The sequence below is a fragment of the Anomaloglossus baeobatrachus genome, chromosome 7, assembly GCF_048569485.1.
Source record: "Anomaloglossus baeobatrachus isolate aAnoBae1 chromosome 7, aAnoBae1.hap1, whole genome shotgun sequence".
In the NCBI taxonomy this organism is placed as follows: domain Eukaryota; kingdom Metazoa; phylum Chordata; class Amphibia; order Anura; family Aromobatidae; genus Anomaloglossus; species Anomaloglossus baeobatrachus.
In genome coordinates, this window is record NC_134359.1 from 253,897,167 (window position 1) to 253,922,858 (window position 25,692).

Consider the following 25,692-nt stretch of genomic DNA (forward strand, 5'->3'; position numbering starts at 1 on the left):
ATCCATGCGGTTCAACAATGATTCATACAATTTATTGATGAAGTCATCAGGAATAGCAAAGAATGCAGTCTCACATGCCTCCCAGAGATCATCTAGATTCTTTGGTTTTGTTTTCCAAGCTTCCTGTTTCATAATGCCCCAAACATGTTCAATGATGTTCATGTCTGGTGACTGGGCTGGCCAGTCCTTGAGCACCTTGATCTTCTTTGCCAGGAGGAGCTTTGTTGTAGAGATGGATGTATGAGATGGAGCACCATCCTGCTGCAGAATTTGACCCCTTTTATGATTGGGAATGTAAGAGGTAGCTAATACTTCTTGATATTTTAGGCTATTGATATTGCCTTCCACCTTGCAAATGTTTTGCACACCCCAATACTGAATGTAACCCCAGACCATGATCTTTCCACCACCAAATGTAACCGTTTTCTGGATTCATACGGTCTCCAGTAGGTCATGTGCAGTATTTGCAGTGGCTGTAGTGTAATTCAACTGAAGATTCATCAGAGAAATCCACCTTCTGCCACTTTTCCAGCGTCCATCTGTTTAGCAGGCTGTGAGACTTGGCAAATGCCACTTTTTTTAATTGCCTTTTGTTTAGTGCTGGCTTCTGGGCACTGATTCGACCATGGAGGCCATTTCGAGACAGAATCCTACAAACTGTTCTAGTTGACACAGGGACTTGAGGTGACCAGGCCTTTTGGAGCTCTGCTGCAGTAGAAGAGAGGCTGGCTTTGGATTTTATAACCAACAAACGTTCTGCCTGAGCAGTTGTCTTGCGGGGTCTGCCGGACCTGGGCTTGTCAAAAACATCTCCAGTCTCTTCAAATCTTTTTTTTTTTTTAATTCTTTGTACTTGACGTTGAGACACATTAAAGGTGCCAGCCACCTCTGCAGTGGATCTGGTCTTCACCATCTTGATAATCAAGGCTTTGGTCACAGTGTGGATTTTTGGCATGTTGTCAGAGGTCAATTTGCAGTTCAAGTGAAGGTCTGGGGTGCATTATATGACAAGGCGACAAAACATTTGTCTTGCCAAAATCTGACCTTTCTGTGTTCATTAAATGATCAATATTTCAGCAACTTTATTTTCATAACCTAAATCAAATTTGGTAGGGTTTCAGCTTTCAAGAGAGTAATTTATGAAACCAATGGATGAATTTAAAGTCAGGTTATAAGCTTTTATTTACATAACATGGATAAGCGACAGAACTTCTGTCAGGGACTGCACCATCGGTGTCATCATTAGTAGTGTCTTTTCCAAACCCATTACATCAGAGGTCTCATGTAGTCAACAAGATCTTTGAGAACAGTCAACAAGTTGTCTTTTCCCAGTATCATTTTGTAGTGGCAGATTAGCATCCAATGGTCAGTGGTAATCGGAATCTAACCCCAAATAATGAGTGAACACGCTAGAATGAATTGTGAGCAGTACACCCAAGCAGCCTGGTAGTCCGGTAGAGTGTCACTCATGGTCCTTGGTGGCCAGTGTTGAAAAAACCTCCATTGGTCCTTTAAGAGTAGAATTTGTTTTATTCTTTTCCTTTGTATAACCTTTGATGACTACTGTCTTGAAGTGGCTACAAGGCAACTGTCACGTCTGCATTGCAGGGGAATAGGGCTGACGATAATCGACCCCGCACACTTGTTGATTATATGATTGGCAGGTATCGTGCTGATAACCTTTTCTAATCATCAAGTCATGCGCACAATACCTGCCCAATGAGCGCATGTCTCTACAGGTGTGTGGGGTTGTAACGCTCATGGGCACAGCTATTGTCCATGAGAAAGAGAATGGCACAGAATAACCACTTTAATTTTTAGGTTGATGGTTTGAAGGAATTTACCAGTGAAACTGCATTTGAACAAGGTTTCATAGCAAATTTGGTGTCATGGCTGGTTCGAGAGGACACCCGGAAAGTGGCGCAACACAATGGGAAACCAGGGAAGCAATACAACGGGAAGTCCTGACGCTAGTGAGAAGGGTCACCTCCTAACACTCACCTGAGGCTGAGCTCTGCATTCCCTAACGTACCTATATGGGTCCTTCCCTCCGTTAGCTGTCACTTACCTATGCCCTTGCTGGCCCTGAACTCATGCTGACTAGTGAAGGCCAGAGAGAGACGCTAGTCTTGCCACTGCCATAAGACAACAAGAGGAAGGTAAGACAAACAGCTGGGGAAAAACCACAAATAAAAGCCGCACTCATCATTTACGTCGAAGTGTCCTTTATTGAAGATTTATAAAATCACCGTGGAGCGGAGTGCAGCTAAGGGGGAGCAGGGTGCATCATCCCGATGTACCCCGCTCCCCCTTACATGCACCCCGTTCCACGGTGATTTTATAAACCTTCAATAAAGGATGTGTCACAAATGGTAAGTGCGGCTGCTTATTTCCTTTTTTCTGATGTTATATGGAACTTTGTTTATTGCATTACCACTTAATAGTCTTATCCGAGATGGTTCAGTATCATTGTTGCCTAAGTGGAGTTTTCAGTAAGTGGGTGGTACTAAAACTCTACATTGTTGCTCGTTTAAAAGACCTCAAATAACACTCCACAGCTTCTCCATTAGGAACTTCTCAGCTGCAGCAGAAGCAACATCTCAGCTTCTCCAGAACCAGGCTCATTCAAAGTGGACAGCATAGATTGAGCTATAGCCAACATAGGCTGGAGTGAGGAGTGACTACTTATAGTAGAAGGGAGTGGCTGCAGCTGATATTACAAGTACCAGTTAGATCACTGCAGGTTAATAAGGATAGACAGGAACCTTAACTCCTTCAGCATCGAATGAAATAAAAAAAACTACAACTCAGGATAAACGACGAGCGGGCACAAAAAGAGGATCTGCAATTAACTATACGCTCCGACCTTCTGATCCCAGATCCCCCTAACATCACATCAGGCTGTGACACACTCGTGAACGGATCTATATAACCATATAGGCTGAACTGTTCATACATTATTTTCCATGGGATGTGTCCGGTATTACAGACCAGTGCTAATTGCTTTCAAAATAGGCAATTTTGTACATTTTGTGTCTCTATGGTAACAGACTACAAACAAACCTCGTGTAGTCTGATCATGTAGCCATACTTTCTTTAATCTCTCTTCTTCTTGCCAACCTAATGAATGAATATTAGGGTTAAAAACCTTAAAATGTACCTATATTAAGGGGTGAGTTTGGGTACGTAATCTGTTCATTTACCTCTGATACTCTCAAGTCGGATCAAATGTGTTGACAGCACCGCAGCGATCAATGAACACGGACAGAAGTAACTTTTATACGAGAATATTTATTTGTCTTAGAGATCTTACAACCAAGTGTTTTCGGATTTCATTTAAAGAAACTTATATTCCTTTTATGAAGTCACAGTTTTATGCATATACTTACATATATATATATCTTTATATAAAGGCATTTACTGTTATCGGTAACATAACAATCAAAATAACTTAACCAACTCATTGCCAAATGTGGAAGCATTAAAACACTGAAAGAATATGGTGTGTGAAAGTGGACTTGTACCCTGTGGCTCTCCCGCTGTTGTGAGTCTCGTCTTCCAGCTCGCACTGACAGCACAGGCTGGGATACTGGCACTTGCACTATCACACCAGCGGGGGAGCTGTAGGCTGCAAACCTTGTATGAAAGGAACATCCTTGCTTGCCGATATGCATATATTGTCATAACGGAGCAGATAAATACATACAGAGGAGAAATCATACTCAGCAGATAGTGACATAAGCAGTATATATCCATTTGTTTTTTTACGGTCAGGAAATAAAAATGAACGACTCCAAATTTTCACCCTTAACTTGGTCAATAACTAAATTACTCTGGACAACCGGAAGACATATGACACCATGGTCAACAGGTCAGTGCGTGTAATAGCAAGATTGTAGAGATTCAGCAGCACATAGAGGCTTGATTGGACCGTTTGTTGTAGGCATCACTTTCCCCTGTGGCCTTATATATAAAACAGGCACCATTGGTGTTAGTAGACAGCAGTTATTCTGCACCACTAAAGGTCCGTTGAAGTGGGTACCCATTTAAATAAATGAGAGGCTCAAACCAGGCCTCCTCTTAAAAGAGGATAGTATGTTGCGGCCTATACACACAATTTTTTTTTTTCATTGAAACAAACATGAAAAATAAAAAAAAGTCGCTCAAGGATTGATGCTAGCCAGAATTTAAAGAAGGTATATCTTCACCTTAGGATATGATATACTTATATTGCATGGATTCTGAGTTACATCCTGTCACATTCAGAGCTGCAATCACAATTCTGCTAGTTGGATGGAAATCAGTCCTGTTAGAACAGGAATAACCCTTTGCTAAATGTATTGTGGGGTTTTGTTTTGTTTTTTTTCTTCACATTACATATACAAGGTCAGTTATTTGTTTTTTTTTTTACTCCGCTCCCTGAGATGCTCAGTAAATTAGATCTTTAAAGGAAATCTGCCACCAGATTTTTGCTCCCCCATCTGAGAGGCAGAGACCCAGATTCCAGCGATGTATCACTTACTGAGCTGTTTGATGTCATTTTGATAAAATCAACATTTTCTCTGCTGCAGATCTAGCAGTTATACAGAGCTCAGGAGTATGCTGGACTACCTGCAGCATGCCAAGTAGTCCTGTAATGATAATCTACTGCTGATTAAACAGTGATTTTATCAAAACTACACTAAGCAGCCCAGTAAGTGATACATCGCTGGAATCAAGATCTTTGCCCCTACGTTACGCTGCTCTCAGATTAGGTGGCAAAAAACGGGTGACAGATTCCCTTTAAGACCAGGTCTACCGCAGCATGTGACTAACTGTGTGGCAGACGTTGCCCCACCTCCTGACATCACTTCCTTCTCTGTAGCCATTGGTCGAAACTGGACCACACAGACTTCCTGCCTTGCCCACGCATAGCGGCCCTAATGGTAATACTGAGTGCTCTTTGCTCCTCTTTCACCCAATTGCCTGATCCTAATCAAGATGGAAGCAGCAAAAATGGAGCAGGGGGAACGCAGGAAAACATGTAGTAAGTGCATTACTGCCATGTGCAGGCAGGGGGCAGTGAGGACAGAATATCTACTTCAAATCAGCTTCAGCCTATAAATGACATAAGTAATGTCAGAGGAAGCGGCAACTTATCCTACACAGCGTTGTAACATGCAAAGACCTATAAACAGCTTGAAATCTTATATTACTGGCATAAAAAAGTGATAGAAGTGGCGGTTGTACAGGTCATCACCCCACGTCGCTCCTTATGACCCCATTATGAAAGTACGAGCTTGAGTGTCCGATGAAAATCAATAGCATATGATCCGTCAAGACATTGAACAAGCAGAGGATTACTCTTAGGGCTAAGAAACAGCCACTGCAAAGTGACACATTGCTAGAATCAGGTTCTCAGCCCCTACATGTTGCTGCTTTCAGATTATATAGCAAAAACCTGCTGACAGATTCCCTTTAAGGCTTGATATTATGACATAAGAGCTAATGACACAGAACATATTTGGTTTTACTGAGATGTGAAAAACATTTATGAGTCCATAAACCTATTTACCACTAACTATTTCTGCTCAAAAACATTGGCAACCAGGATGAGAAATACGAGTCGTGAATCAAACACGGCGCTCCCGTTTATCTGGTCGTACTGTGATTTTTTTTTTCTTTTTACTTTAGGATGAATGAGCTCAAATCATTTCAGAAATGAAAACGAAAATGGGAAGAAAGAAATTATTTTACATAACAGAAGACACAGAAAAAAAAATAATTAAAATTAAATTAATGGATTCTGCTCATCGAATAACCGGTGCCGATCGATCGTTGGTCACGGTGGGGCGCAACTTGACAGTGGCAAACGGGTTTTCCCCACTGCAATAAAAGAAGAAAAAAAAAAATAAAAAAATAAGGATTGTTGAAAGACTATTATATATGAAAAACAGGGAGAAATTTATGAAGAGGCAGAGTGAGCCTAGATCCCTCTATTCTTGCCCCAACCCCCCTACTTCCCTCTAATCTTGCCCTCACCACGTACACGTCCCTCCCCTCTTGTACTCACGCCCATCCAAACCCTCCCCTCTTGCCCAATCATCACCCGTCCCTCCACTCTTGCCCCCAGCCCCACCCGTCCCTCCACTCTTGCCCCCAGCCCCACCCGTCCCTCCACTCCTGCCCCCAGCCCCACCCATACCTCCACTCTTGCCCCATCCGTCCCTCCACTCTTGCCCCCAGCCCCAACTTTCCCTCCACTCTTGCCCCACCCCCATCCGTCCCTCCACTCTTGCCCCACCCCCATCCGTCCCTCCACTCTTGCTCCCAACCCATATCCACTCTTGCACCATCCGTCCCTCCACTCTGGCCCCCAGCCCCAACTTTCCCTCCACTCTTGCCCCCAACCCCATCCGTCCCTCCACTCTTGCCCCATCCGTCCGTCCCTCCACTCTTGCCCCACCCCATCCGTCCCTCCACTCTTGCCCCATCCGTCCCTCCACTCTTGCCCCATCCCCATCTGTCCCTCCACTCTTCCCCCAGCCCCATCCGTCCCTCCACTCCTGCCCCCAAGCCCCACCCATCCCTCCACTCTTGCCCCATCCCAATCCGTCCCTCCACATTTGCCCCCACCCATTTCCATTCATCTACTGTTGCCCTCACCCCCATCCATTTCTCTACGCTCGACTCCACCACTGACATCAGTCCCTCTACTCTTGATCCCACTCCCTTGCCTCCCTCTACTCTTGCCCCATTCGTCCCTCTACTCTTGCCCCATCCCTATCTGTATCTATATTCTTGCCCCACCCCTTTCCATCCATCCATTCTTGCCCTCCCCCCATCCATCCCTCTACTTTTGCCCCACCACTGTCATCCATCCCTCTACTCTTCATCCCACCCCTATCCCTCACTGTACTCTTGCCCTCAACCATATCCATTACTCTACTCTCGACCCCACACTCATCCGTCCATCTACTTGCAACTCCACCCCTCCCCCATCATATTATACTTTTCATCCCATTCTTTACTCCAAATTGTCAAATTCCTCTAGAAATAGACATGTCATACCTCAAGAATGGGTGTTTCATAACTCCATTTGGTGTTGGTTTCTGTTATAAAAAAAAAAAAAAAAAAAGTTAGAAAATCAATTTTGCACTGTATAAACTGTAATGAACAAATTCATTCTGTAAATACAAAAATAAATAGATAATCTGGTGCAATCCTCTGCACTATATAAGCCTTATCAATGTTGCTGACAATACACAGAAGTGGCCACTAGGTGTCAGCAGTGTACAATCATCTCTGCACCCTCACAACCTTATCCTTATCTTATCCTCACAACCAATGAGATCTTTGCACCTCATGGAGAATCTGATAAATTCTGCATATATAAAATGGATTGTAAATTAATTGTAAATGCACATTCCTAATAAGACGACTTTTCTTAAGATTTGTGTAATTTGCCTTTTCCAAAGTCGCACAGTTGTATTGCATGGTGTTCAATCTTTAGCTTCCCTTATCTAAAGGCCAAAGGTGGGTTTCGGAAGTGTGAGTCACAGTACAAGGGAGATCAGCAGTGACACGTGTGCAGCATTCCTCACACATATAACCACCTGCGTTGTATCTGCAATTTTGGCCAATGCACCATTCTTAAAATATTGCCAGATTGCACAGATATTGTCTTTCTGCATTTTCTATTTAAGGTCACAGGTACCAATTTTCTCCTTTTTCCACCCTGAAATGGTCTGTAAACAGCTCAGGGACAGCAAATGGTTAAGGAAAGAGTCTTCCATCTCATTTACAGAAAGCTCACCCCCCCAGTCCCATTTACAGTGGCATGTAAAATTTTGGGCACTCCTGGTCAAAATAACTGCTACATTAATTAGCCTGTTAGGGTTATGGCTTATTTACTATCAACGTTAGAAAAAGCCAGGTGATGCAAATTTCACAGCTTTATAGAAAGCCAGCCTCCTCTAACTTTGTGCCAAAAACAACAGCCAGGTGTTCTTCAAAGCAGCTGCCTAGCACTCTGAAAATGGTGGAAGCCCACAAATCAGGAGAAGGCTATAAGAAGATAGCAAAGCGTTTTCAAAGTTGCCCTTTCCTCAGTTTGAAATATAATTAAGAAATGGCAGCTAACAGGAACAGCAGAGGTCAAGATAAGGTCTGGAAGACCAAACAGAATTTCTGTGAGAGCTGCTCGTAGGATTGCTAGAGGCAAATCAGAACCCCTGCTTGACTGCAAAAGACCTTCAGGAAGATTTAGCAAACTCTGGAGTTGTGGTACATTATTCTACTGTTCAGAAACACCTGCACAAATATGGCCTTCATGGAAGAGTCATCAGAAATAAACCTCTCATGTGTCCATAAAATTCAAAATCAGAAGTCTGCAAAAGAACATCTAAAGTGTGATGCATTTTGGAAATAAGTCCTGTGGACAAATGAAGTTAAAATAGAACTCTTTGGCCACAATGATCAAAAGGTATGTGTGGAGAAAAAAGGGCACAGATTTTCAGGAAAAGAACAGCTTGCCAACCATTAAGCATGGAGGTGGATCAATCACGCTTTGGGGTTGTGTTGCAGCCGATGGCATGGGGAACATTTCACGGGTAAAGGGAAGAATGGATTCAAATAAATTTCAACTACTTCTTGATGTAAACATAACTGCATCTGTAAAAAAGGTGAAGTTGAAAAGAGGATAGCTTCTCCTAAACACAAATCAAAAGTCCTCAAAAGGCACAAGCTGAAGGTTTTACAATGGCCTCACAGTCCCCTGATCTGAATATCATTCAAAATCTGTGGCTAGACGACAAAAGAGAAGTGCATGCAAGATGAACCAGCAAATCTCAAAGGACTGGAAGACCTTTCCAAGGAAGAATGGAGGAAAATCCCTCAAACAAGAATTGAAAGACTCTTGGCTATTACAAAAAGCTACCCACCAAAGAGGTGCTACTAAGTATTAACCATTGAGGGAGCCCAAACCTTTGCATTGCGTTGGCTTTTTCTCTTTTGTTGATTTTAAAATGTAAAAGATAGATATAATTGTATTTATTTTTTGCCTAAAATACAAAAGAAATGTGTCAGCATGAACTTTATGCCTTTTAGATATCATTTCATCTTCAACCTGCTTAACGGTTCACAATAACAGTAATTTTAACTAGAGGTGCGCAAACGTTTCCATGCCACTGTACAGAACGTGCGCCCCTCCCACAGTCTTATTTGCAGAGTGGGCCCCTCCCACAGTCCCATTTGCAGAGTGCACCCCTGTCCCATTGACAGAAAGCACGACTCCCGCAGTCCCATTGACAGAAAGTGCCACTCCCCCAGTACCATTGACAGAAAGCGCCACTCCCCCAGTCCCATTGACAGAAAGCGCCACTCCCCCAGTCCCATTGACAGAAAGCGCCACTCCCCCAGTCCCATTGACAGAAAGCGCCACTCCCCCCAGTACCATTGACAGAAAGCGCCACTCCCCCAGTCCCATTGACAGAAAGCGCCACTCCCCCAGTCCCATTGACAGAAAGCGCCACTCCCCCAGTCCCATTTACAGAAAGCGCCACTCCCCCAGTCCCATTTACAGAAAGCGCCACTCCCCCAGTCCCATTTACAGAAAGCGCCACTCCCCCAGTCCCATTTACAGAAAGCGCCACTCCCCCAGTCCCATGGACAGAAATCACCCCTCCCCCAGTCTCTGACAAAGTGCATCCACATCCCATTTACAGAAAGTACTCCCCCGTCCCATCTACAGGAAATAACCCCATCCCATTAGGACATGCAAACTTACAAAAAGTAGTGATTTCTGCAACTATAGCACTTTTTATATTTATATGCACTCTGCCTGTGGTCCCAAGAGTATCTATTTTTTTTTTGAATGGCTTCAATAAAGCGCCTCACCATTTTAGGTCTGCAGCTCCTGCGCAGAACTAGGTGTCTCCATGGTAACAGACTACAAACCTTGTAGTCTGATCCTTCAGCCACACTCCATTTGTCTGCCCTGTACTTCCGAGACTTTAAAAATAGACATAACTTTGAGGATTCCCCAAATCCCACAGTTTAGTCTGAGCAAAGTACAAATATAATATGTGAACCCCTGAAATTGCTGTGGGCCTCTAGGTTACCCTCACGCCTTCCTTTAGGACTCCCATCACTTTAAATCTCACTACATTTTATATACTCCTTTTAGTACAGTTTTTGGTTATTGTGCTGGTGATAGATAAAGATATATTTCCATCTGCGGCGTTCCTCTTCACTGGGTAACGGAGCGCTCCTGACAATCAAGGGCAAGCTGACCTCGGCCTGTAGCGATAAAAGGCAAGAACAATGCTCTCAGCCCCTCCTGGCATATCTCAGGAGCTGCGGACTTCTGTCTCTTGGACAGTAATATACTAATATTTCGGGATTTCTGATATCGCAGGGTCTGTGTTTGAAGGGTTCTTTGAGGTTATTCTGAATCCCGCAGAATAAGAAGCTGCACTGCTCCTTAACCCCTTAAGGACGAAGCCAGATTTGTACTTAATGCCCAGGCCATTTTTTGCAATTTTGACCAGTGTCACTTTATAAGGTTATAACTCTGGAACGCTTCAATGGATCCCAGTGATTCTGAGATTGTTTTTTCGTGACATATTGGGCTTCATGTTAGAGGTAAATTTAGGATGATATTTTTTTATTTTATTTGTGAAAAAATTTGAAAATTGACAAAAAAATTAAAAATTTTTTGCAATTTTCAAACTTTTAATTTTTATGCCCATAAACCAGAGAGTTATGTCACACAAAATAGTTAATAAATAACAATAACATTTCCCACTTGTCTACTTTAGATCAGCGCAATTTTTGAAACAACATTTTTTGGGGTTAGGAAGTTAGAAGGGTTCCAAGTTCATCAGCAATTTCCCATTTTTTCAACAAAATTTGCAAAACCATTTTTTTAGGGACCACATCACATTTGAAGTGACTTTGAGAGGCCTGGGTGACAGAAAATACCCAAAAGTGACAATTCTAAAACCTGCACCCCTCAAGGTACTCAAAACCAGATTCAAGAAGTTAATTAACCCTTCAAGTGCTTCACAGGAACTAAAGTAATGTGGAATGAAAAAAAATAAAAGAAGGGAATTTTGTTACTTACCGTAAATTCCTTTTCTTCTAGCTCCTATTGGGAGACCCAGACGATTGGGTGTATAGCACTGCCTCCGGAGGCCACACAAAGCAATTACACTAAAAAGTGTAAGGCCCCTCCCCTTCTGGCTATACACCCCCAGTGGGATCACTGGCTCACCAGTTTTAGTGCAAAAGCAAGAAGGAGGAAAGCCAATAACTGGTTTAAACAAATTCACTCCGACGTAACGTCGGAGAACTGAAAACCATTCAACATGAACAACATGTGTACCCGAAAAACAACCAAAAATCCCGAAGGACAACAGGGCGGGTGCTGGGTCTCCCAATAGGAGCTAGAAGAAAAGGAATTTACGGTAAGTAACAAAATTCCCTTCTTCTTCGGTGCTCCATTGGGAGACCCAGACGATTGGGACGTCCAAAAGCTGTCCCTGGGTGGGTAAAGAAATACCTCATGTTAGAGTTGCAAGACAGCCCTCCCCTACGGGGAGGCAACTGCCGCCTGCAGGACTCTTCTACCTAGGCTGGCGTCCGCCGAAGCATAGGTATGCACCTGATAATGTTTGGTGAAAGTGTGCAGACTCGACCAGGTAGCTGCCTGGCACACCTGTTGAGCCGTAGCCTGGTGTCGTAGTGCCCAGGACGCACCCACGGCTCTGGTAGAATGGGCCTTCAGCCCTGATGGAACCGGAAGCCCAGCAGAACGGTAGGCTTCAAGAATTGGTTCTTTGATCCATCGAGCCAGGGTGGCCTTGGAAGCCTGCGACCCTTTGCGCTTACCAGCGACAAGGACAAAGAGTGCATCCGAACGGCGCAGGGGCGCCGTGCGGGAAATGTAGATTCTGAGTGTTCTCACCAGATCTAACAAATGTAAATCCTTCTCATAGCGATGAACTGCATGAGGACAAAAAGAAGGCAAAGAGATATCCTGATTAAGATGAAAAGAGGATACCACCTTCGGGAGAAACTCCTGAATGGGTCGCAGCACTACCTTGTCCTGGTGGAAGACCAGGAAGGGAGCCTTGGATGACAGCGCTGCTAGCTCAGACACTCTCCGAAGAGTTGTGATCGCTACCAAAAAAGCCACTTTCTGTGATAGTCTAGAAAGTGAAACCTCCCTCAGAGGCTCGAAGGGCGGCTTCTGGAGGGCAACCAGTACCCTGTTCAGATCCCATGGATCTAACGGCCGCTTGTACGGGGGTACGATATGACAAACCCCCTGCAGGAACGTGCGTACCTTAGAAAGTCGTGCTAGACGCTTCTGAAAAAAGACGGATAGCGCCGAGACTTGTCCTTTAAGGGAGCCGAGCGACAAACCTTTTTCTAACCCAGATTGCAGGAAAGAAAGAAAAGTAGGCAATGCAAATGGCCAGGGAGACACTCCCTGAGCAGAGCACCAGGATAAGAATATCCTCCACGTTCTGTGGTAGATCTTAGCTGACGTGGGCTTCCTAGCCTGTCTCATGGTGGCAACGACCCCTTGGGATAATCCTGAAGACGCTAGGATCCAGGACTCAATGGCCACACAGTCAGGTTCAGGGCCGCAGAATTCCGATGGAAAAACGGCCCTTGGGACAGCAAGTCTGGTCGGTCTGGTAGTGCCCACGGTTGGCCGACCGTGAGATGCCACAGATCCGGATACCACGCCCTCCGTGGCCAGTCTGGGGCGACGAGTATGACGCGGCTGCAGTCGGATCTGATCTTGCGTAGCACCCTGGGCAAGAGTGCCAGAGGTGGAAACACATAAGGGAGCCGGAACTGCGACCAATCTTGCACTAAGGCGTCTGCCGCCAGAGCTCTGTGATCGCGAGACCGTGCCATGAAGGTTGGGACCTTGTTGTTGTGCCGGGACGCCATTAAGTCGACGTCCGGCCTTCCCCAGCGGCGACAGATTTCCTGAAACACGTCCGGGTGAAGGGACCATTCCCCTGCGTCCATGCCCTGGCGACTGAGGAAGTCTGCTTCCCAGTTTTCTACGCCGGGGATGTGAACTGCGGATATGGTGGAGGCCGTGGCTTCCACCCACATCAGAATCCGCCGGACTTCCTGGAAGGCTTGCCGACTGCGTGTCCCCCCTTGGTGGTTGATGTATGCCACCGCTGTGGAGTTGTCCGACTGAATTCGGATCTGCCTTCCTTCCAGCCACTGCTGGAAGGCTAGTAGGGCAAGATACACTGCTCTGATTTCCAGAACATTGATCTGAAGGGTGGACTCCTGCTGGGTCCACGTACCCTGAGCCCTGTGATGGAGAAAAACTGCTCCCCACCCTGACAGACTCGCGTCTGTCGTGACCACCGCCCAGGACGGTGGTAGGAAGGATCTTCCCTGTGATAATGAGGAGGGAAGAAGCCACCACTGCAGAGAGTCCTTGGCCGTCTGGGAAAGGGAGACTTTCCTGTCCAGGGATGTTGACTTCCCGTCCCATTGGCGGAGAATGTCCCATTGAAGTGGGCGCAGATGAAACTGCGCAAACGGAACCGCCTCCATTGCCGCCACCATCTTCCCGAGGAAGTGCATGAGGCGTCTTAAGGAGTGCGACTGACTTTGAAGGAGAGCCTGCACCCCCGTCTGTAGTGACCGCTGCTTGTCCAGCGGAAGCTTCACTATCGCTGAGAGAGTATGAAACTCCATGCCAAGATACGTCAGTGATTGGGTCGGTAACAGATTTGACTTTGAGAAGTTGATGATCCACCCGAACGTCTGGAGAGTCTCCAGTGCAACGTTCAGGCTGAGTTGGCATGCCTCCTGAGAGGGTGCCTTGACAAGTAGATCGTCCAAGTAAGGGATCACAGAATGTCCCTGAGAGTGCAAGACTGCTACCACTGCCGCCATGACCTTGGTGAACACCCGTGGGGCTGTCGCCAGACCAAATGGCAGAGCTACGAACTGAAGATGGTCGTCTCCTATCACGAAGCGTAGAAAGCGTTGGTGCTCTGTAGCAATCGGCACGTGGAGATAAGCATCTTTGATGTCTATTGATGCTAGGAAATCTCCTTGAGACATTGAGGCAATGACGGAGCGGAGGGATTCCATCCGGAACCGCCTGGCGTTCACATGCTTGTTGAGCAGTTTTAGGTCCAGAACAGGACGGAATGAGCCGTCCTTTTTTGGCACCACAAAGAGATTGGAGTAAAAACCTTGTCCTTGTTCCCGAAGAGGAACAGGGACCACCACTCCTTCTGCTCTTAGAGAATGCACCGCCTGCAGAAGGGCATCTGCTCGGTCGGGATGTGGGGAAGTTCTGAAGAACCGAGGCGGAGGACGAGAACTGAACTCTATCCTGTACCCGTGAGACAAAATGTCTGTTACCCACTGGTCTTTGACCTGTGGCAGCCAAATGTCGCAAAAGCGGGAGAGCCTGCCACCGACCGAGGATGCGGAGGGAGGCGGCCGAAAGTCATGAGGCAGCCGCCTTGGAAGCAGTACCTCCGGCTGCTTTCTTGGGGCGTGAGTGAGACCGCCAGGAATCAGAGCTCCTTTGCTCTGAGTCCCTTTGGACGAGGAGAATTGGGACTTGCCCGAGCCTCGAAAGGACCGAAACTTTGACTGCCACTTCCTCTGTTGAGGTTTGGTTGATCTGGGCTGGGGTAAGGAAGAGTCCTTACCTTTGGACTGTTTAATGATTTCCGCCAGTTGCTCACCAAACAGTCTGTCTCCAGATAGTGGCAAGCTGGTTAAACATTTTTTAGAAGCAGAATCTGCTTTCCATTCTTTTAACCACAAGGCTCTGCGCAAAACTACAGAGTTGGCGGATGCCATTGAGGTACGGCTCGTAGATTCTAGTACCGCATTGATAGCGTAGGTCGCAAACGCAGTCATTTGCGTAGTTAAGGACGCCACTTGCGGCACTGCTGGACTTAAGAAAGAGTCCACCTGTGCCAGACCAGCTGAAATAGCTTGGAGCGCCCACACGGCCGCGAATGCTGGAGCAAACGACGCGCCAATAGCTTCATAGACAGATTTCAACCAAAGGTCCATCTGTCTGTCATTGGCATCTTTAAGTGAAGCCCCATCCTCCACTGCAACTATGGATCTAGCTGCAAGCCTGGATATTGGAGGGTCCACTTTTGGACACTGGGTCCAGCGCTTGACCACGTCAGGGGGAAAGGGATAACGTGTATCCTTAAGACGTTTGGAAAAACGCTTGTCCGGATAAGCATGGTGTTTCTGGATTGATTCTCTGAAGTCAGAGTGGTCCAGAAAAGTACTCAATTTACGCTTGGGATACAGGAAATGGAATTTCTCCTGCTGGGCAGCTGCCTCCTCTGCTGAAGGGGCTGGTGGAGAAATATCCAACAGCCTATTGATGGCCGCTATAAGGTCGTTTACCATGGCGTCACCATCTGGCGTATCCAAATTGAGTGCGGTGTCAGGACCAGACTCCTGATCACCCACCTCTGTCTCATCATATAGAGACCCTTCTCGCTGAGACCCTGACCCGCGTGACGACGTGGAGGGTCTCTCCCAGCGAGCTCTCTTAGGCGGCCTGGGACTGTCATCAGAATCAGAGCCCTCAGCCTGTGATGCCTGGGACCCCCTCGAAGTACGGATTAGTTCCAACTGAGGGGGACCTGGGAACATAGCCACAGCAGAGTCCATGGTCTGAGCCACTGGCCTGGACTGCAAGGTCTCCAGGATTTTTGTCATAGTCACAGACATTTTATCAGCAAAGACTGCCAATTCTGTCCCCGTCACCGGGGCAGGGTTCACAGGCGCCTCTGCCTGGGCTACCACCACCATATGCTCTGGCTGACGAAGTGCCACTGGGACTGAACATTGCACACAATGAGGGTCGTTGGAGCCTGCTGGTAGATTAGCCCCACATGCTGTACAAGCAGAGTATACAGCCCGTGCCTTGGCACCCTTGCGTTTTGTGGATGACATGTTGCTGTCTCCTCAGAGCAATATAGGGGTATACAGCCAAGAAGCGACCGTACAGTGCAGTATATATATATATATATATCTGGTACAGGAAAAAGTACACCAATACACACTGTGGCACTAGTGGGGCCAGCACTAATGTGCTGCTTACCGCCCGCTAAACGCGGGTGTGTGGTCGCCAGAAATCCCTAGTCTGGGTCTCCCAGAGCCTGTGTCCGTCCTCCAGCCAGACTGCATGCAGGAATGGCTGCCGGCGTCCTGTGGAGGGGGGGGCGGGCCCTGGGCGTGCTCAGACCAAAAGCGGGAAACCTGCGTCCCACTGTGCCTAGTGAGAGGGCTGGAGCATGTAAATAAGGCTCCAGCCCTCGGCGTTGACGATTGCACAGCGTCTGTCCCATTCCCTGATTGACAGGGAGGGGGCGGGAACGAAGCGGAGCTAGGCCGCAAAAGCCGGGGACTAAATTTATAAGCGCCGCTGCCGTAAAAGCGCGGTCGGCGCTAAGTCCCCGGCGCACTACAAGTCCCAGCCGCGCCGCCGCTCCGAGAGTGGCCGGCGCGGTAGTTCCCAGCACATGAATCCACACAGCTAAGCTGCTGTGATCCAAGCCCAGCGTGGAGCGCTACTGTCCCTGGCGCACTAACTCACCCAGCAAGTCTGGCGTGTGCGTGCCTGTCTGTACGGGGACACAGAGTACCTGAAAGTTGCAGGGCCTTGTCCCTGAACGGTACCCCGGCTCCTTATCCAGCAGGTTCAATGGGTCTGTGGACGGAGCCCGGCCTCAGGGCTTGGAGGCCGGTAAGATCCCACTTCCTCAGAGCCCCTCAGGGGGATGGGGAAGGAAAGCAGTATGTGGGCTCCAGCCTCTGTACCCGCAATGGGTACCTCAACCTTACAAACCACAAGTGGGGTAAGAAGGGAGCATGCTGGGGGCCCTAGTATGGGCCCTCTTTTCTTCCATCCGATATAGTCAGCAGCTACTGCTGACTAAACAGTGGAGCTATGCGTGGATGTCTGACCTCCTTCGCACAAAGCAGAAAACTGGTGAGCCAGTGATCCCACTGGGGGTGTATAGCCAGAAGGGGAGGGGCCTTACACTTTTTAGTGTAATTGCTTTGTGTGGCCTCCGGAGGCAGTGCTATACACCCAATCGTCTGGGTCTCCCAATGGAGCGCCGAAGAAATTAACATTTTACTTAAAAATGTTGCTTTAGCACTAATTTTCTTACTTTTTCAAGAGGTAACACCAAAAATTGGACCTCACACTTTGTTACCCACCTTCTTATGAGCGCGCCGATACCCCACATGTGGTCAGAAACCTTTGTTTGGGTAAATGGGAGAGCTTGGAATGAAAGGAGCAATATTTGAATTTTGGAAAGCAAAGTTGGCTGAAACAGATTGCGGGCACCATGTTGCATTTACAGATCCCCTAAGGTACCTAAACAGCAGGAACCCCCCTCAAGTGACCCCATTTTGGAAACTAGACCCCTTAAGGCTTCTATCGAGAGGTATAGTGAGCATTTTGGACCCACAGGTACTTCACAGGTTTTGATAACATTACGTTGTCATATTGAAAATTGACGTTTTTTTCTCAAAAATGTTGCTTTAGCATCAATTCTCTCACTTTTTCAAGAGGTGATTCCAAAAATTTGACCCACATGTTTGTTACCCACTTTTTTATGAGCGCGGCGATACCTCACATGTGGTCTGAAACCTTTGTATGGACAAATGGGAGGGCTTGGAACGAAAGGAGCAATATTTGAATTTTGGAAAGGAAATTTGGCTGAAAAAGATTGCGGGCACCATGTCACATTTGGAGGACCCCCAAGGTACATAAACCGCAAAAAAAAAACACAAGTGACCCCATATTGGAAACTAGTCCTCTCAAGGAATTTATCTAGATGTTTGGTGAGTACCCTGAACCCCCAGGTGCTTCACAGAATTTTATAACGTTGAAAATAAAAAAATAAAATTTGACCACAAAATTGTTACTTCAACCAGGTAGCTTTTTTTTCACAAGGGTAACCGGAAAAAAATCACCGTGAAATTTATTGTGCAATTTCTCCTGAGTTTGGTGATATCTTATATGTGGTGGAAATCAACTGTTTGGGCACACGGCAGGTCTTGGAAGGGAAGGAGTGCAATTTGACTGCAAAATTGGCTGGAATCAATAGCGGACGCCATGTTGCATTAGGAGAACCCCTGAGGTGCCTAAGCAGTGGAGGTCCCCCACAAGTGACCCCATTCTGAAAAATAGACCCCTCAAGGAATTTATCTAGATGTTTGGTGAGTACCCTGAACCCCCAGGTGCTTCACAGAAGTTTATAATGTTGAGCTGTGAAAATAAAAAAAAAATACATTTTTACCACAAAATTGTTACTTCAACCACATAGCTTTTTTTTTTTAACAAGAGTAAAAGGAAAAAAAGGAGCATAAAATTTATTGTGCAATTTCTCCTGAGTATGCTGATACCTTATGTGTGGTGGAAATCAACTGTTTGGGTGCACAGCAGGGCTCATAAGGGAAAAAGTGCCATTTGACTGAACATTTGGCTGGAATAATTAGTGGACGCTATGTCGCATTTGGAAAGCCCCTAAAGTGCCTAAACAGAGGAGGTCCCCCACAAGTGACCCCATTCTGGAAACAAGACACCTCAAGGCTTTTATCTAGGTGTATATTGAGCATTTTGAATCCACGAATACTTCACAGAATTTGATAAGCTTAGGTTGCCATATTGAAAATTTTCATTTTTTTCACAAAAATGTTTCTTTAGCATCACATTCCTCACTTTTTCAAGAGGCAACAACAAATCGTGGACCCCACAGGTTGTTATCCAATTTCTTGTAAGCGCAGGGATACCCCACATGTGGCCAAAAACCTCTGTTTGGATTAATGGGAGGGCTTGGAATGGAAGGAGCACCATTTGAATTTTGGAAAAGTTGAAATAAATTGCGCGCACCCTGTCACATTAGCAGGGCCTCTTGGGTTAGAAACCTTAGAAAATACATTAGAAACCCCCCACAAGTGACTCCATTTTGGAAACTGGACCCCTCAAGGATTTTATTCAGGAGTATAGTAAGCATTTTGAATCCACAGGTACTTCACAAAAATGTTGCTGTGCAACAAATTTCTCACTGCTAGGCTATATGCGCACGTTGCGTAAATACATGCAGTTACGCTGCGCTTTGTAGCGCAGCGTAACTGCATGCGTCCTGCGTCCCCTGCACAGTCTATGGAGATTGTGCAGGGGCCGTGCGCACGTGGCGTCTTGGAGCGCAGCGCTTCGGCTGCTGCCCGAAGCGCTGCGTTCTAAGAAGTGACATGTCACTTCTTCCGTGCGCTTTGCCGGCAGCTCCTGCTCTGTCTATGGCAGGAGCTGCAGGCAGAGCGCATGGAATCGGCTTTTTTTTTTCTCTATGGACATTTTCTGCAGCGATTTGAAGCGCACATGTGCTCTTCAGAACGCTGCAGAAATTTCTGCAGGGCTAGTAGCCTTAGGCTATGTGGCCATGATCCAGCGACACGGCTTCTAGTACACAGTGTCAGCCTTCCTGCAGAGATGTGAGTGTTGTCCACGGGAGAACGCAGCTGCCCATGCCCACGATTTGGGTTCAGGCTGCTGTGGACTTTAGCTCTATTCTACCTGCAGAGAGCACTCTTGTCTCCGCAGCATAAATTGACATGCTGAGGCTCGGGAAGCTGCGCCACAGGTCAGTTTATGCTGCGGAGAAAAGAAGCACAGTGGGCATGAGATTTCTAAAAATCCTTCCACTGTGCTTCTACTGCACAATGCAGCGTTATGGACGCAGGGAAAACACTCTGCGCCCAAAACGCTGCAAACCCTGATTGTGGGCACACAGCGTAAAATGCTACAATGGATAGATGTCAAACATATATAACGTCCCACCCCCTGCATATTCTAAGCTGGCGCCCTTTAGTGCCTTTCATGTGGCACTAAAGGGTGCCTAGCCTTGTATTTAGCCCAAAAAGAAAAAAAATAATTAAAATAAATGACGTGGGGTCCCCCCTATTTTTGATAGCCAGCTAGGGTAAAGCAGACAGCTGTAGCCTGCAAACCACAGCTGACAGCTTCACCTTGGCTGGTAATCAATTTGGAGGCCTCCCCAAGCTGTTTTTTTTTTAATTATTTATAAATAAATAAATAAATTAAAAAAAAAAAAAAATAGGGTCCCCCCAAATTAGATCACCAGCCAAGGTGAAGCTGACAGCTGGGGTCTGGTATTCTCAGGGTGGGAAGAGCCATGGTTATTGGACTCTTCCCAGCCTAAAAATAGCAGGCCGCAACTGCCCCAGAAGTGGCGCATCCATTAGATGCGCCAATCCTGGCGCTTCGCCCCAGCTCATCCCGCGCCCTGGTGCGGTGGCAAACGGGGTAATAAATGGGGTTGATACCAGATGTGTAATGTCACCTAGCATCAAGCCCAGCAATTAGTGATGTCACGGCGTCTATTTGATACCAGACATAACTAATTGACAGTAATAAAAAAAAAAATTGACAAAAAAAAATTTGAAAAAAACACTCCCCAAAAACATTCCCTCTTTGGCCAATTTATTGAAAAAAAAAATAAAAAATCGTGTCCCTGCTGTAATCCATTGTGAAAGTCCCGCGGCGATTCTGGACCTTCTAGAATATGGGGGCACGTTCAGGGAACGTATCCCCCATTTTCTAGGAGTGCAGACCCTCCATTTGAGGAGAGTGGGTGCAAAGAATTTGCAACCACCCTCCCCGGGTCACAGCTGCAGAGTGCGAGCAGCAGCAGCCAGCGTCTCTGAGTCAGACACAGGAAGGTGACAGCCGCGCTCTGCAGTGTGATCGGCGTGCACTGTGAAGGAGGTGGGGGCCGCGGGGATCAGAGCTGACAGGTACGGGGGACACCGGGGTGGGAATAGGGGGTGACCTGGCAGGGCCTGGGGAGCAGGTTTCTGTCGTATGTGTGATAGCACATGCAACAGAAACCATAGGAACGGGGGAAATGTGGCCGGCGCGCTGCTGTGCGCGCCGGTATGTGCGGCGCCATGTTGGATTTTTGGGAGGGAGAGGGGGGTGGGGGGACACTTTGGCGACACCGGGGGACCGGAGAGGACTGGGGGATGAGATTTATCTCCCATCTGACATGTTTGTTTATGCCAGATGGGAGATAAATAATTTTTTACCGGCGCGGTCATTTACTGTAACCTGATCATCGGTATACGGTGTATACCGGTCATCAGGTGAGCGGGGACCGGAAAAACCGGCCAGAATCATGATCTCCAGGGTCTCAGCTACCCCCGGCAGCTGAGACCCCGGAAATTTTCTGACTCTGGGGGGCGCTAGACCCTTTTTTCCGACCGCCGTTAAAAAGCGGCGGATCGGAAGAAGTACCCTAATTTGTCGTCGTTAAAAGGCGTATCGGCGGTCGTTAAGGGGTTAATACTTGTTTAGGTGAATAATTCACATATCTAAGTAGCTAGTATGTAAGGTATGCCAAGTGGTTTCTCGCTCATTTCTTCCCCCCGCATGAAGGAGGATGTGGGTGATAAATAAGCATGATGTAGCTTGTGATTACAGGAATAAACAGCTGAGGGCAGAGTCTGTTCTCCAAAATCCAAAAACTGCTACGCTGTGATAAAATCACCATGATGAGTGGGGTCCTTTAAGAGAGCTAAAAGCACCCCACTCATGGTGGCATTGAGATGTGAAGGCACATAACACTATAACCTGTAATTCTAGCCAGATAAAAAATTCCCTTTTAAGAAGAACACACAAGTTACCTATTCCCCTAAAGTGGGACCTGCCACCAGATCAAAAGTATTTATTTAGCGCCCCCAAGACCCTCAGGTCACTATAGGGAACTGCATCCTCTACCAGTGTCGATTCCATCAAAACATGACCAAAATCCTAGTTCTCCACTCCACACTGGGCATAGAGGGTTAACCATGTAAGGGGATGGTCGCCATGGGAACGAATCCCTGGGTATAGCCAGTCTGGTGGGAGGGGTCAGCCAGTCGGTAGTGAGGAGGGAGTCGAGTAGTACACAGGAGAAGTATGCAGATGTGCCTGAGCTGGGTCCGGGTAACAGTGACTCCAGGGGCACAGGAGAGAGGTCGCCAGGATGGGTACTGGAGATACCGCTGGGACCGGAGCACGCATGGGGCACCGGGCCCGAAGTCAAGCGCAAGTTTTAGACTGTTTGACAAATACCTGCCCGGTTAGGACACCTTCACGGACTTCACCGAACCAAATAATCCGGGGGCATCAGCAGTAAACTAGGATCAGGGTTTAGACACTTACCTCCCCGCAGGGTCCACACTACCCGCCGTATGGAGAAGGAGACAGTACCCCAAAAGGGACAGTCGGCGCCCCCAAACGCTTCACAATACAGGGACCCAATCAACAGAGTGCCAGGGACAGAGCAACCTGGGTCACTACATTGGCACTGATCCTCCAAGGGACCTGAACCAGCAACCCCTGGGTCCACAGTGAGTAGAGACTGTTAAAGACAACCTGGTGTGGTCTCCGTTATTGCCCCAGTTACATCTCCCAGGCACAGCCCTACCTGTGGAGGGCCTACCATCACAGCTGCCACTACCACCAGCCCTGGGAGTACCCGCATACAGCAGCGGCAGTTCTCCATCCTTAACCGCAACCCAGAAGGAGCTTGACTTCCACCCGGCTGTTGATCATCAGTATTCTCTAGGTGTTTATGTGACGCCCTGGACTAGCCAGGTAGTCACAGACAGGCCCTTGCACAAACACCAGTCCCCTAAAAAGGTAACAGCAGCCAACCTAAAAACCCTGAGTCACCCCTCTCAGGCTTTGACGTTCACACCCAGGGGCAGAGGCAGGCGGTTTGCCACGCCCACCGAGGAGTTCGGATAGCCTGAGGCGGGAGAAGCAAGCAGATGAAGTTAGGGAGGAGAGGAGAGCAGTCTAGGAGGTGAAAGTAGAGGTGTTAGTAGGAGAAAACGTCTGTCGGGGATCTGGGTCGTAGCCCGGATACCCTGTGGCCAGGAGGCAAACGGTGGTTGCCGCCTGCAGGAGCAGGGAAGACGGCTGGTGGAACCGTAAGGGACCGGGACAGGGTAGTGGCCCGCCACTACCAAACCGGGGAACCAACTGGAACCGGAGCACCAGGAGGGGTACTCAGATCCAGAACGAGGCCCAGAAACCAAATCACTGATCAATCAATTCACTAATTCAAACTAATCAAATTCACTGATTGGGGCCTGGACCTTAGGTTCTTTCCCACCCAAGTCCCAACTGACGATAACAGCCCAACGAGGGGGATAGAAAGCCACCGTTCAGGCAGAGAGATCCCACGGGCCAGCGTCTGCGGGCAAATGGGCTCTCCTGACACACACAAAGCCGGGGAGCGGACTCCCGTTGCGGAAGCGCAGGCAGTCAAAATCTACAAACGAGGTGCAGGAGAAAGGCGGGGACCACCAAACCGGGTGGGGGACCAGACGCAGCCGGCTGCGGGCACCGACCACCATCTTTTTGGTTTACCAGAGACTCCGGTGTATCTGTCATAGTGAGTACAACAGTGCCCTCGGGCCGCTCACCGCCCCGCATCACGCCAACACGCCAGCACCCCCGCATCTTAACCACACCCAACAACCGGGCCCCGGGACCATCAACCCCCTACCCACGGAGGGGTCAACACCTGGCTGCGCAACACCGTCCACGGGAGCCTAGTCAACGGCGGCGGTGGTGTCCACACTCACCACGACCCGTGGGTGGCGTCACGAACTTAAACCCAAACCCCTACCCCCCCCCGCGTGTCCTCCTTGTGTCTTCTGTGGTCGTTTAGTGGCGTTAATGAAGAGCCCATCCCATCCGTTCCCTATTTAGGGCCCAGCACTAGGGACACCTAGAGTCAGGTATCCGGCTCGGCGCATAGGAGTGGACCCTATCTAGGGTGGTGAGGACCACAGGGACCAGCAGTAGGATCGGTCAGGGATCACCATCTCCCCGTTCCCTAGACACAGGATTTCCCTTCTCTTTCGCCGTGCCCTTGGTATTTCTCTGTACCTAGCGTGACAGTTGAATCAAAACACTGCATAAAAGCGCAGGAAAAAAAAAAACCTCTTCCAAAATTCTTCAAGCAGTTGGGGAACATTTTATTTTCCGACTGTTTTTGACCAAGCCATTTTTGGATTTCTTCTACACATCATGCTGTTTTATTGGCTCTGTTTTTTTTTTTCTTGGTTGGATTTTCAAGCAATTTTTGCCTTTTTTTTGTTATGTACGGTCTAATTTTTTACTTTTAGACTTTCCTTTGCCAATATCAGATAAAAAAGGTGTTAGAAAACATTTATTATGGTCTTGAATGATCTTATGCAGCTGCTGCTTATTGAGCAGTTTTACGTTCTTGCCGAGTAAAATGATGACCACCATGGTGTTTGGAGTGGTTAGGTGGTCCTGAAGATGATAAAAATCTCAAGGAAACACTTTATAAAAATAATAACACCGTCAAAAGCTTCTTAATGGTTTGAAAAAAAACTGTGCCTCAAAAAAACAAAACAAAACAAAACTGTGAATGTGCCGCCCCTGAACCCAGAGACTTGGTTTACCTTTGTGTCAGTCTGCTTTGCGGTCGCATCACTACCAAAACTGCCTGAGTATGCTGTCCTCCCCTGCTTCCAATCTGCACCACGCTCCCCTCCACCTTCATCATACAAAGTTCCGGGATCTCCCCTACCTGTGGAGGGAACGTTATCTCGCTACCCTACTCCATCTCCCCCAAAGTACTCCCATCAGCAGCGGAGGTACTCCCCTTACCGCGAACCACGGGTGGCGTCACCAACTCTTATCCCCTGTAAATACCCCCTTTTCATTTGAAGTGGCCGTGAGCCCCCGGGTCCGGAGACCCTCGAGCCACAGAACCCCCAGATCTGGGCGGTTCGACCGCTGCAGGGGCGGCACATGAACACTGCCTTATAAATGACTCAAAACAGCAATATAAAATGCAAAGTATGCAGTAGAGTTTTGGACGCACTGCGGACAGAATCCACTTACTGGTGATCCGTTACTTGCTGCGGGTGCAGGATCTTTGGCAATATATGAGCTGAAGGTAGCTGGAGCCTCCCGAAATGAGGAGGACTCCAAGTAGTCGGGTTCTGGAAGGACCATGTCCCTTTTGTCGAGTAGATTGGCCGTGCTGAGACTTCTCACTGGAATGGGGCTGGGATTCACACTGCGGGAGAACATAGACATGTCAGCACTAGTTTATTCTGGTGTCTGATACCTTCACCCTCCCAAAAAGTGGTGTTTGTGTCCGGCACACTGCGTAGTACACCGATGCACGGCCATTATCTCACCACCGTGCTCCTATTCTAGCTGCCACAAAACCTGGCTACGAGCCATGCCTTCCAGGTGTGCATCTTCTAGGTGTGTCCATGGTTGTGTATTATTTAAGGTGACGTGGAATGTTTTGCACCAGGGTTGTGGTTGTGTAAAACAAGGCCGCACATATTATTCTAAAGTCTAACTCGCTTGAGTTGGGTCAGTAAGTTACACAGAACTACGTGGCCCTGCGGATGACACATTTCCGTCCCTACCTTGGCACTTGGGAGAAATCTTTTCCATTCTCTTCTAGCGGTCGGGTATACGATGAGGGGAACCACCCTTTGCTGGAAGCAACGAGGAAATAAAAATTAAATAATTGAAAAAAAAAAAACAAAAAACGGTGATATTTCAGCATGAACTAAGCCTTACAATGA

At 47.6% G+C, this 25,692-nt stretch overlaps 1 protein-coding gene across 2 annotated transcripts in view; it reads right to left on the reverse strand.

Moving 5' to 3' along the window:
* Positions 1 to 3,275: 3,275 nt before the first annotated feature.
* The window catches only part of BAIAP2L1 (BAR/IMD domain containing adaptor protein 2 like 1), a 96,281-nt gene continuing 73,864 nt past the window's right edge, over positions 3,276 to 25,692 (reverse strand). For both annotated transcript variants that reach the window (XM_075318054.1, XM_075318053.1), the window contains exons 10-13: positions 25,531 to 25,602; positions 24,989 to 25,166; positions 7,051 to 7,091; positions 3,276 to 5,865 (exon numbers count right to left, since the gene is read on the reverse strand). In XM_075318054.1, the coding sequence (XP_075174169.1) occupies positions 5,790 to 5,865; positions 7,051 to 7,091; positions 24,989 to 25,166; positions 25,531 to 25,602 (367 nt within the window). In that variant the 3' untranslated portion in view covers positions 3,276 to 5,789. The remainder of the gene's footprint in view (positions 5,866 to 7,050; positions 7,092 to 24,988; positions 25,167 to 25,530; positions 25,603 to 25,692) is intronic.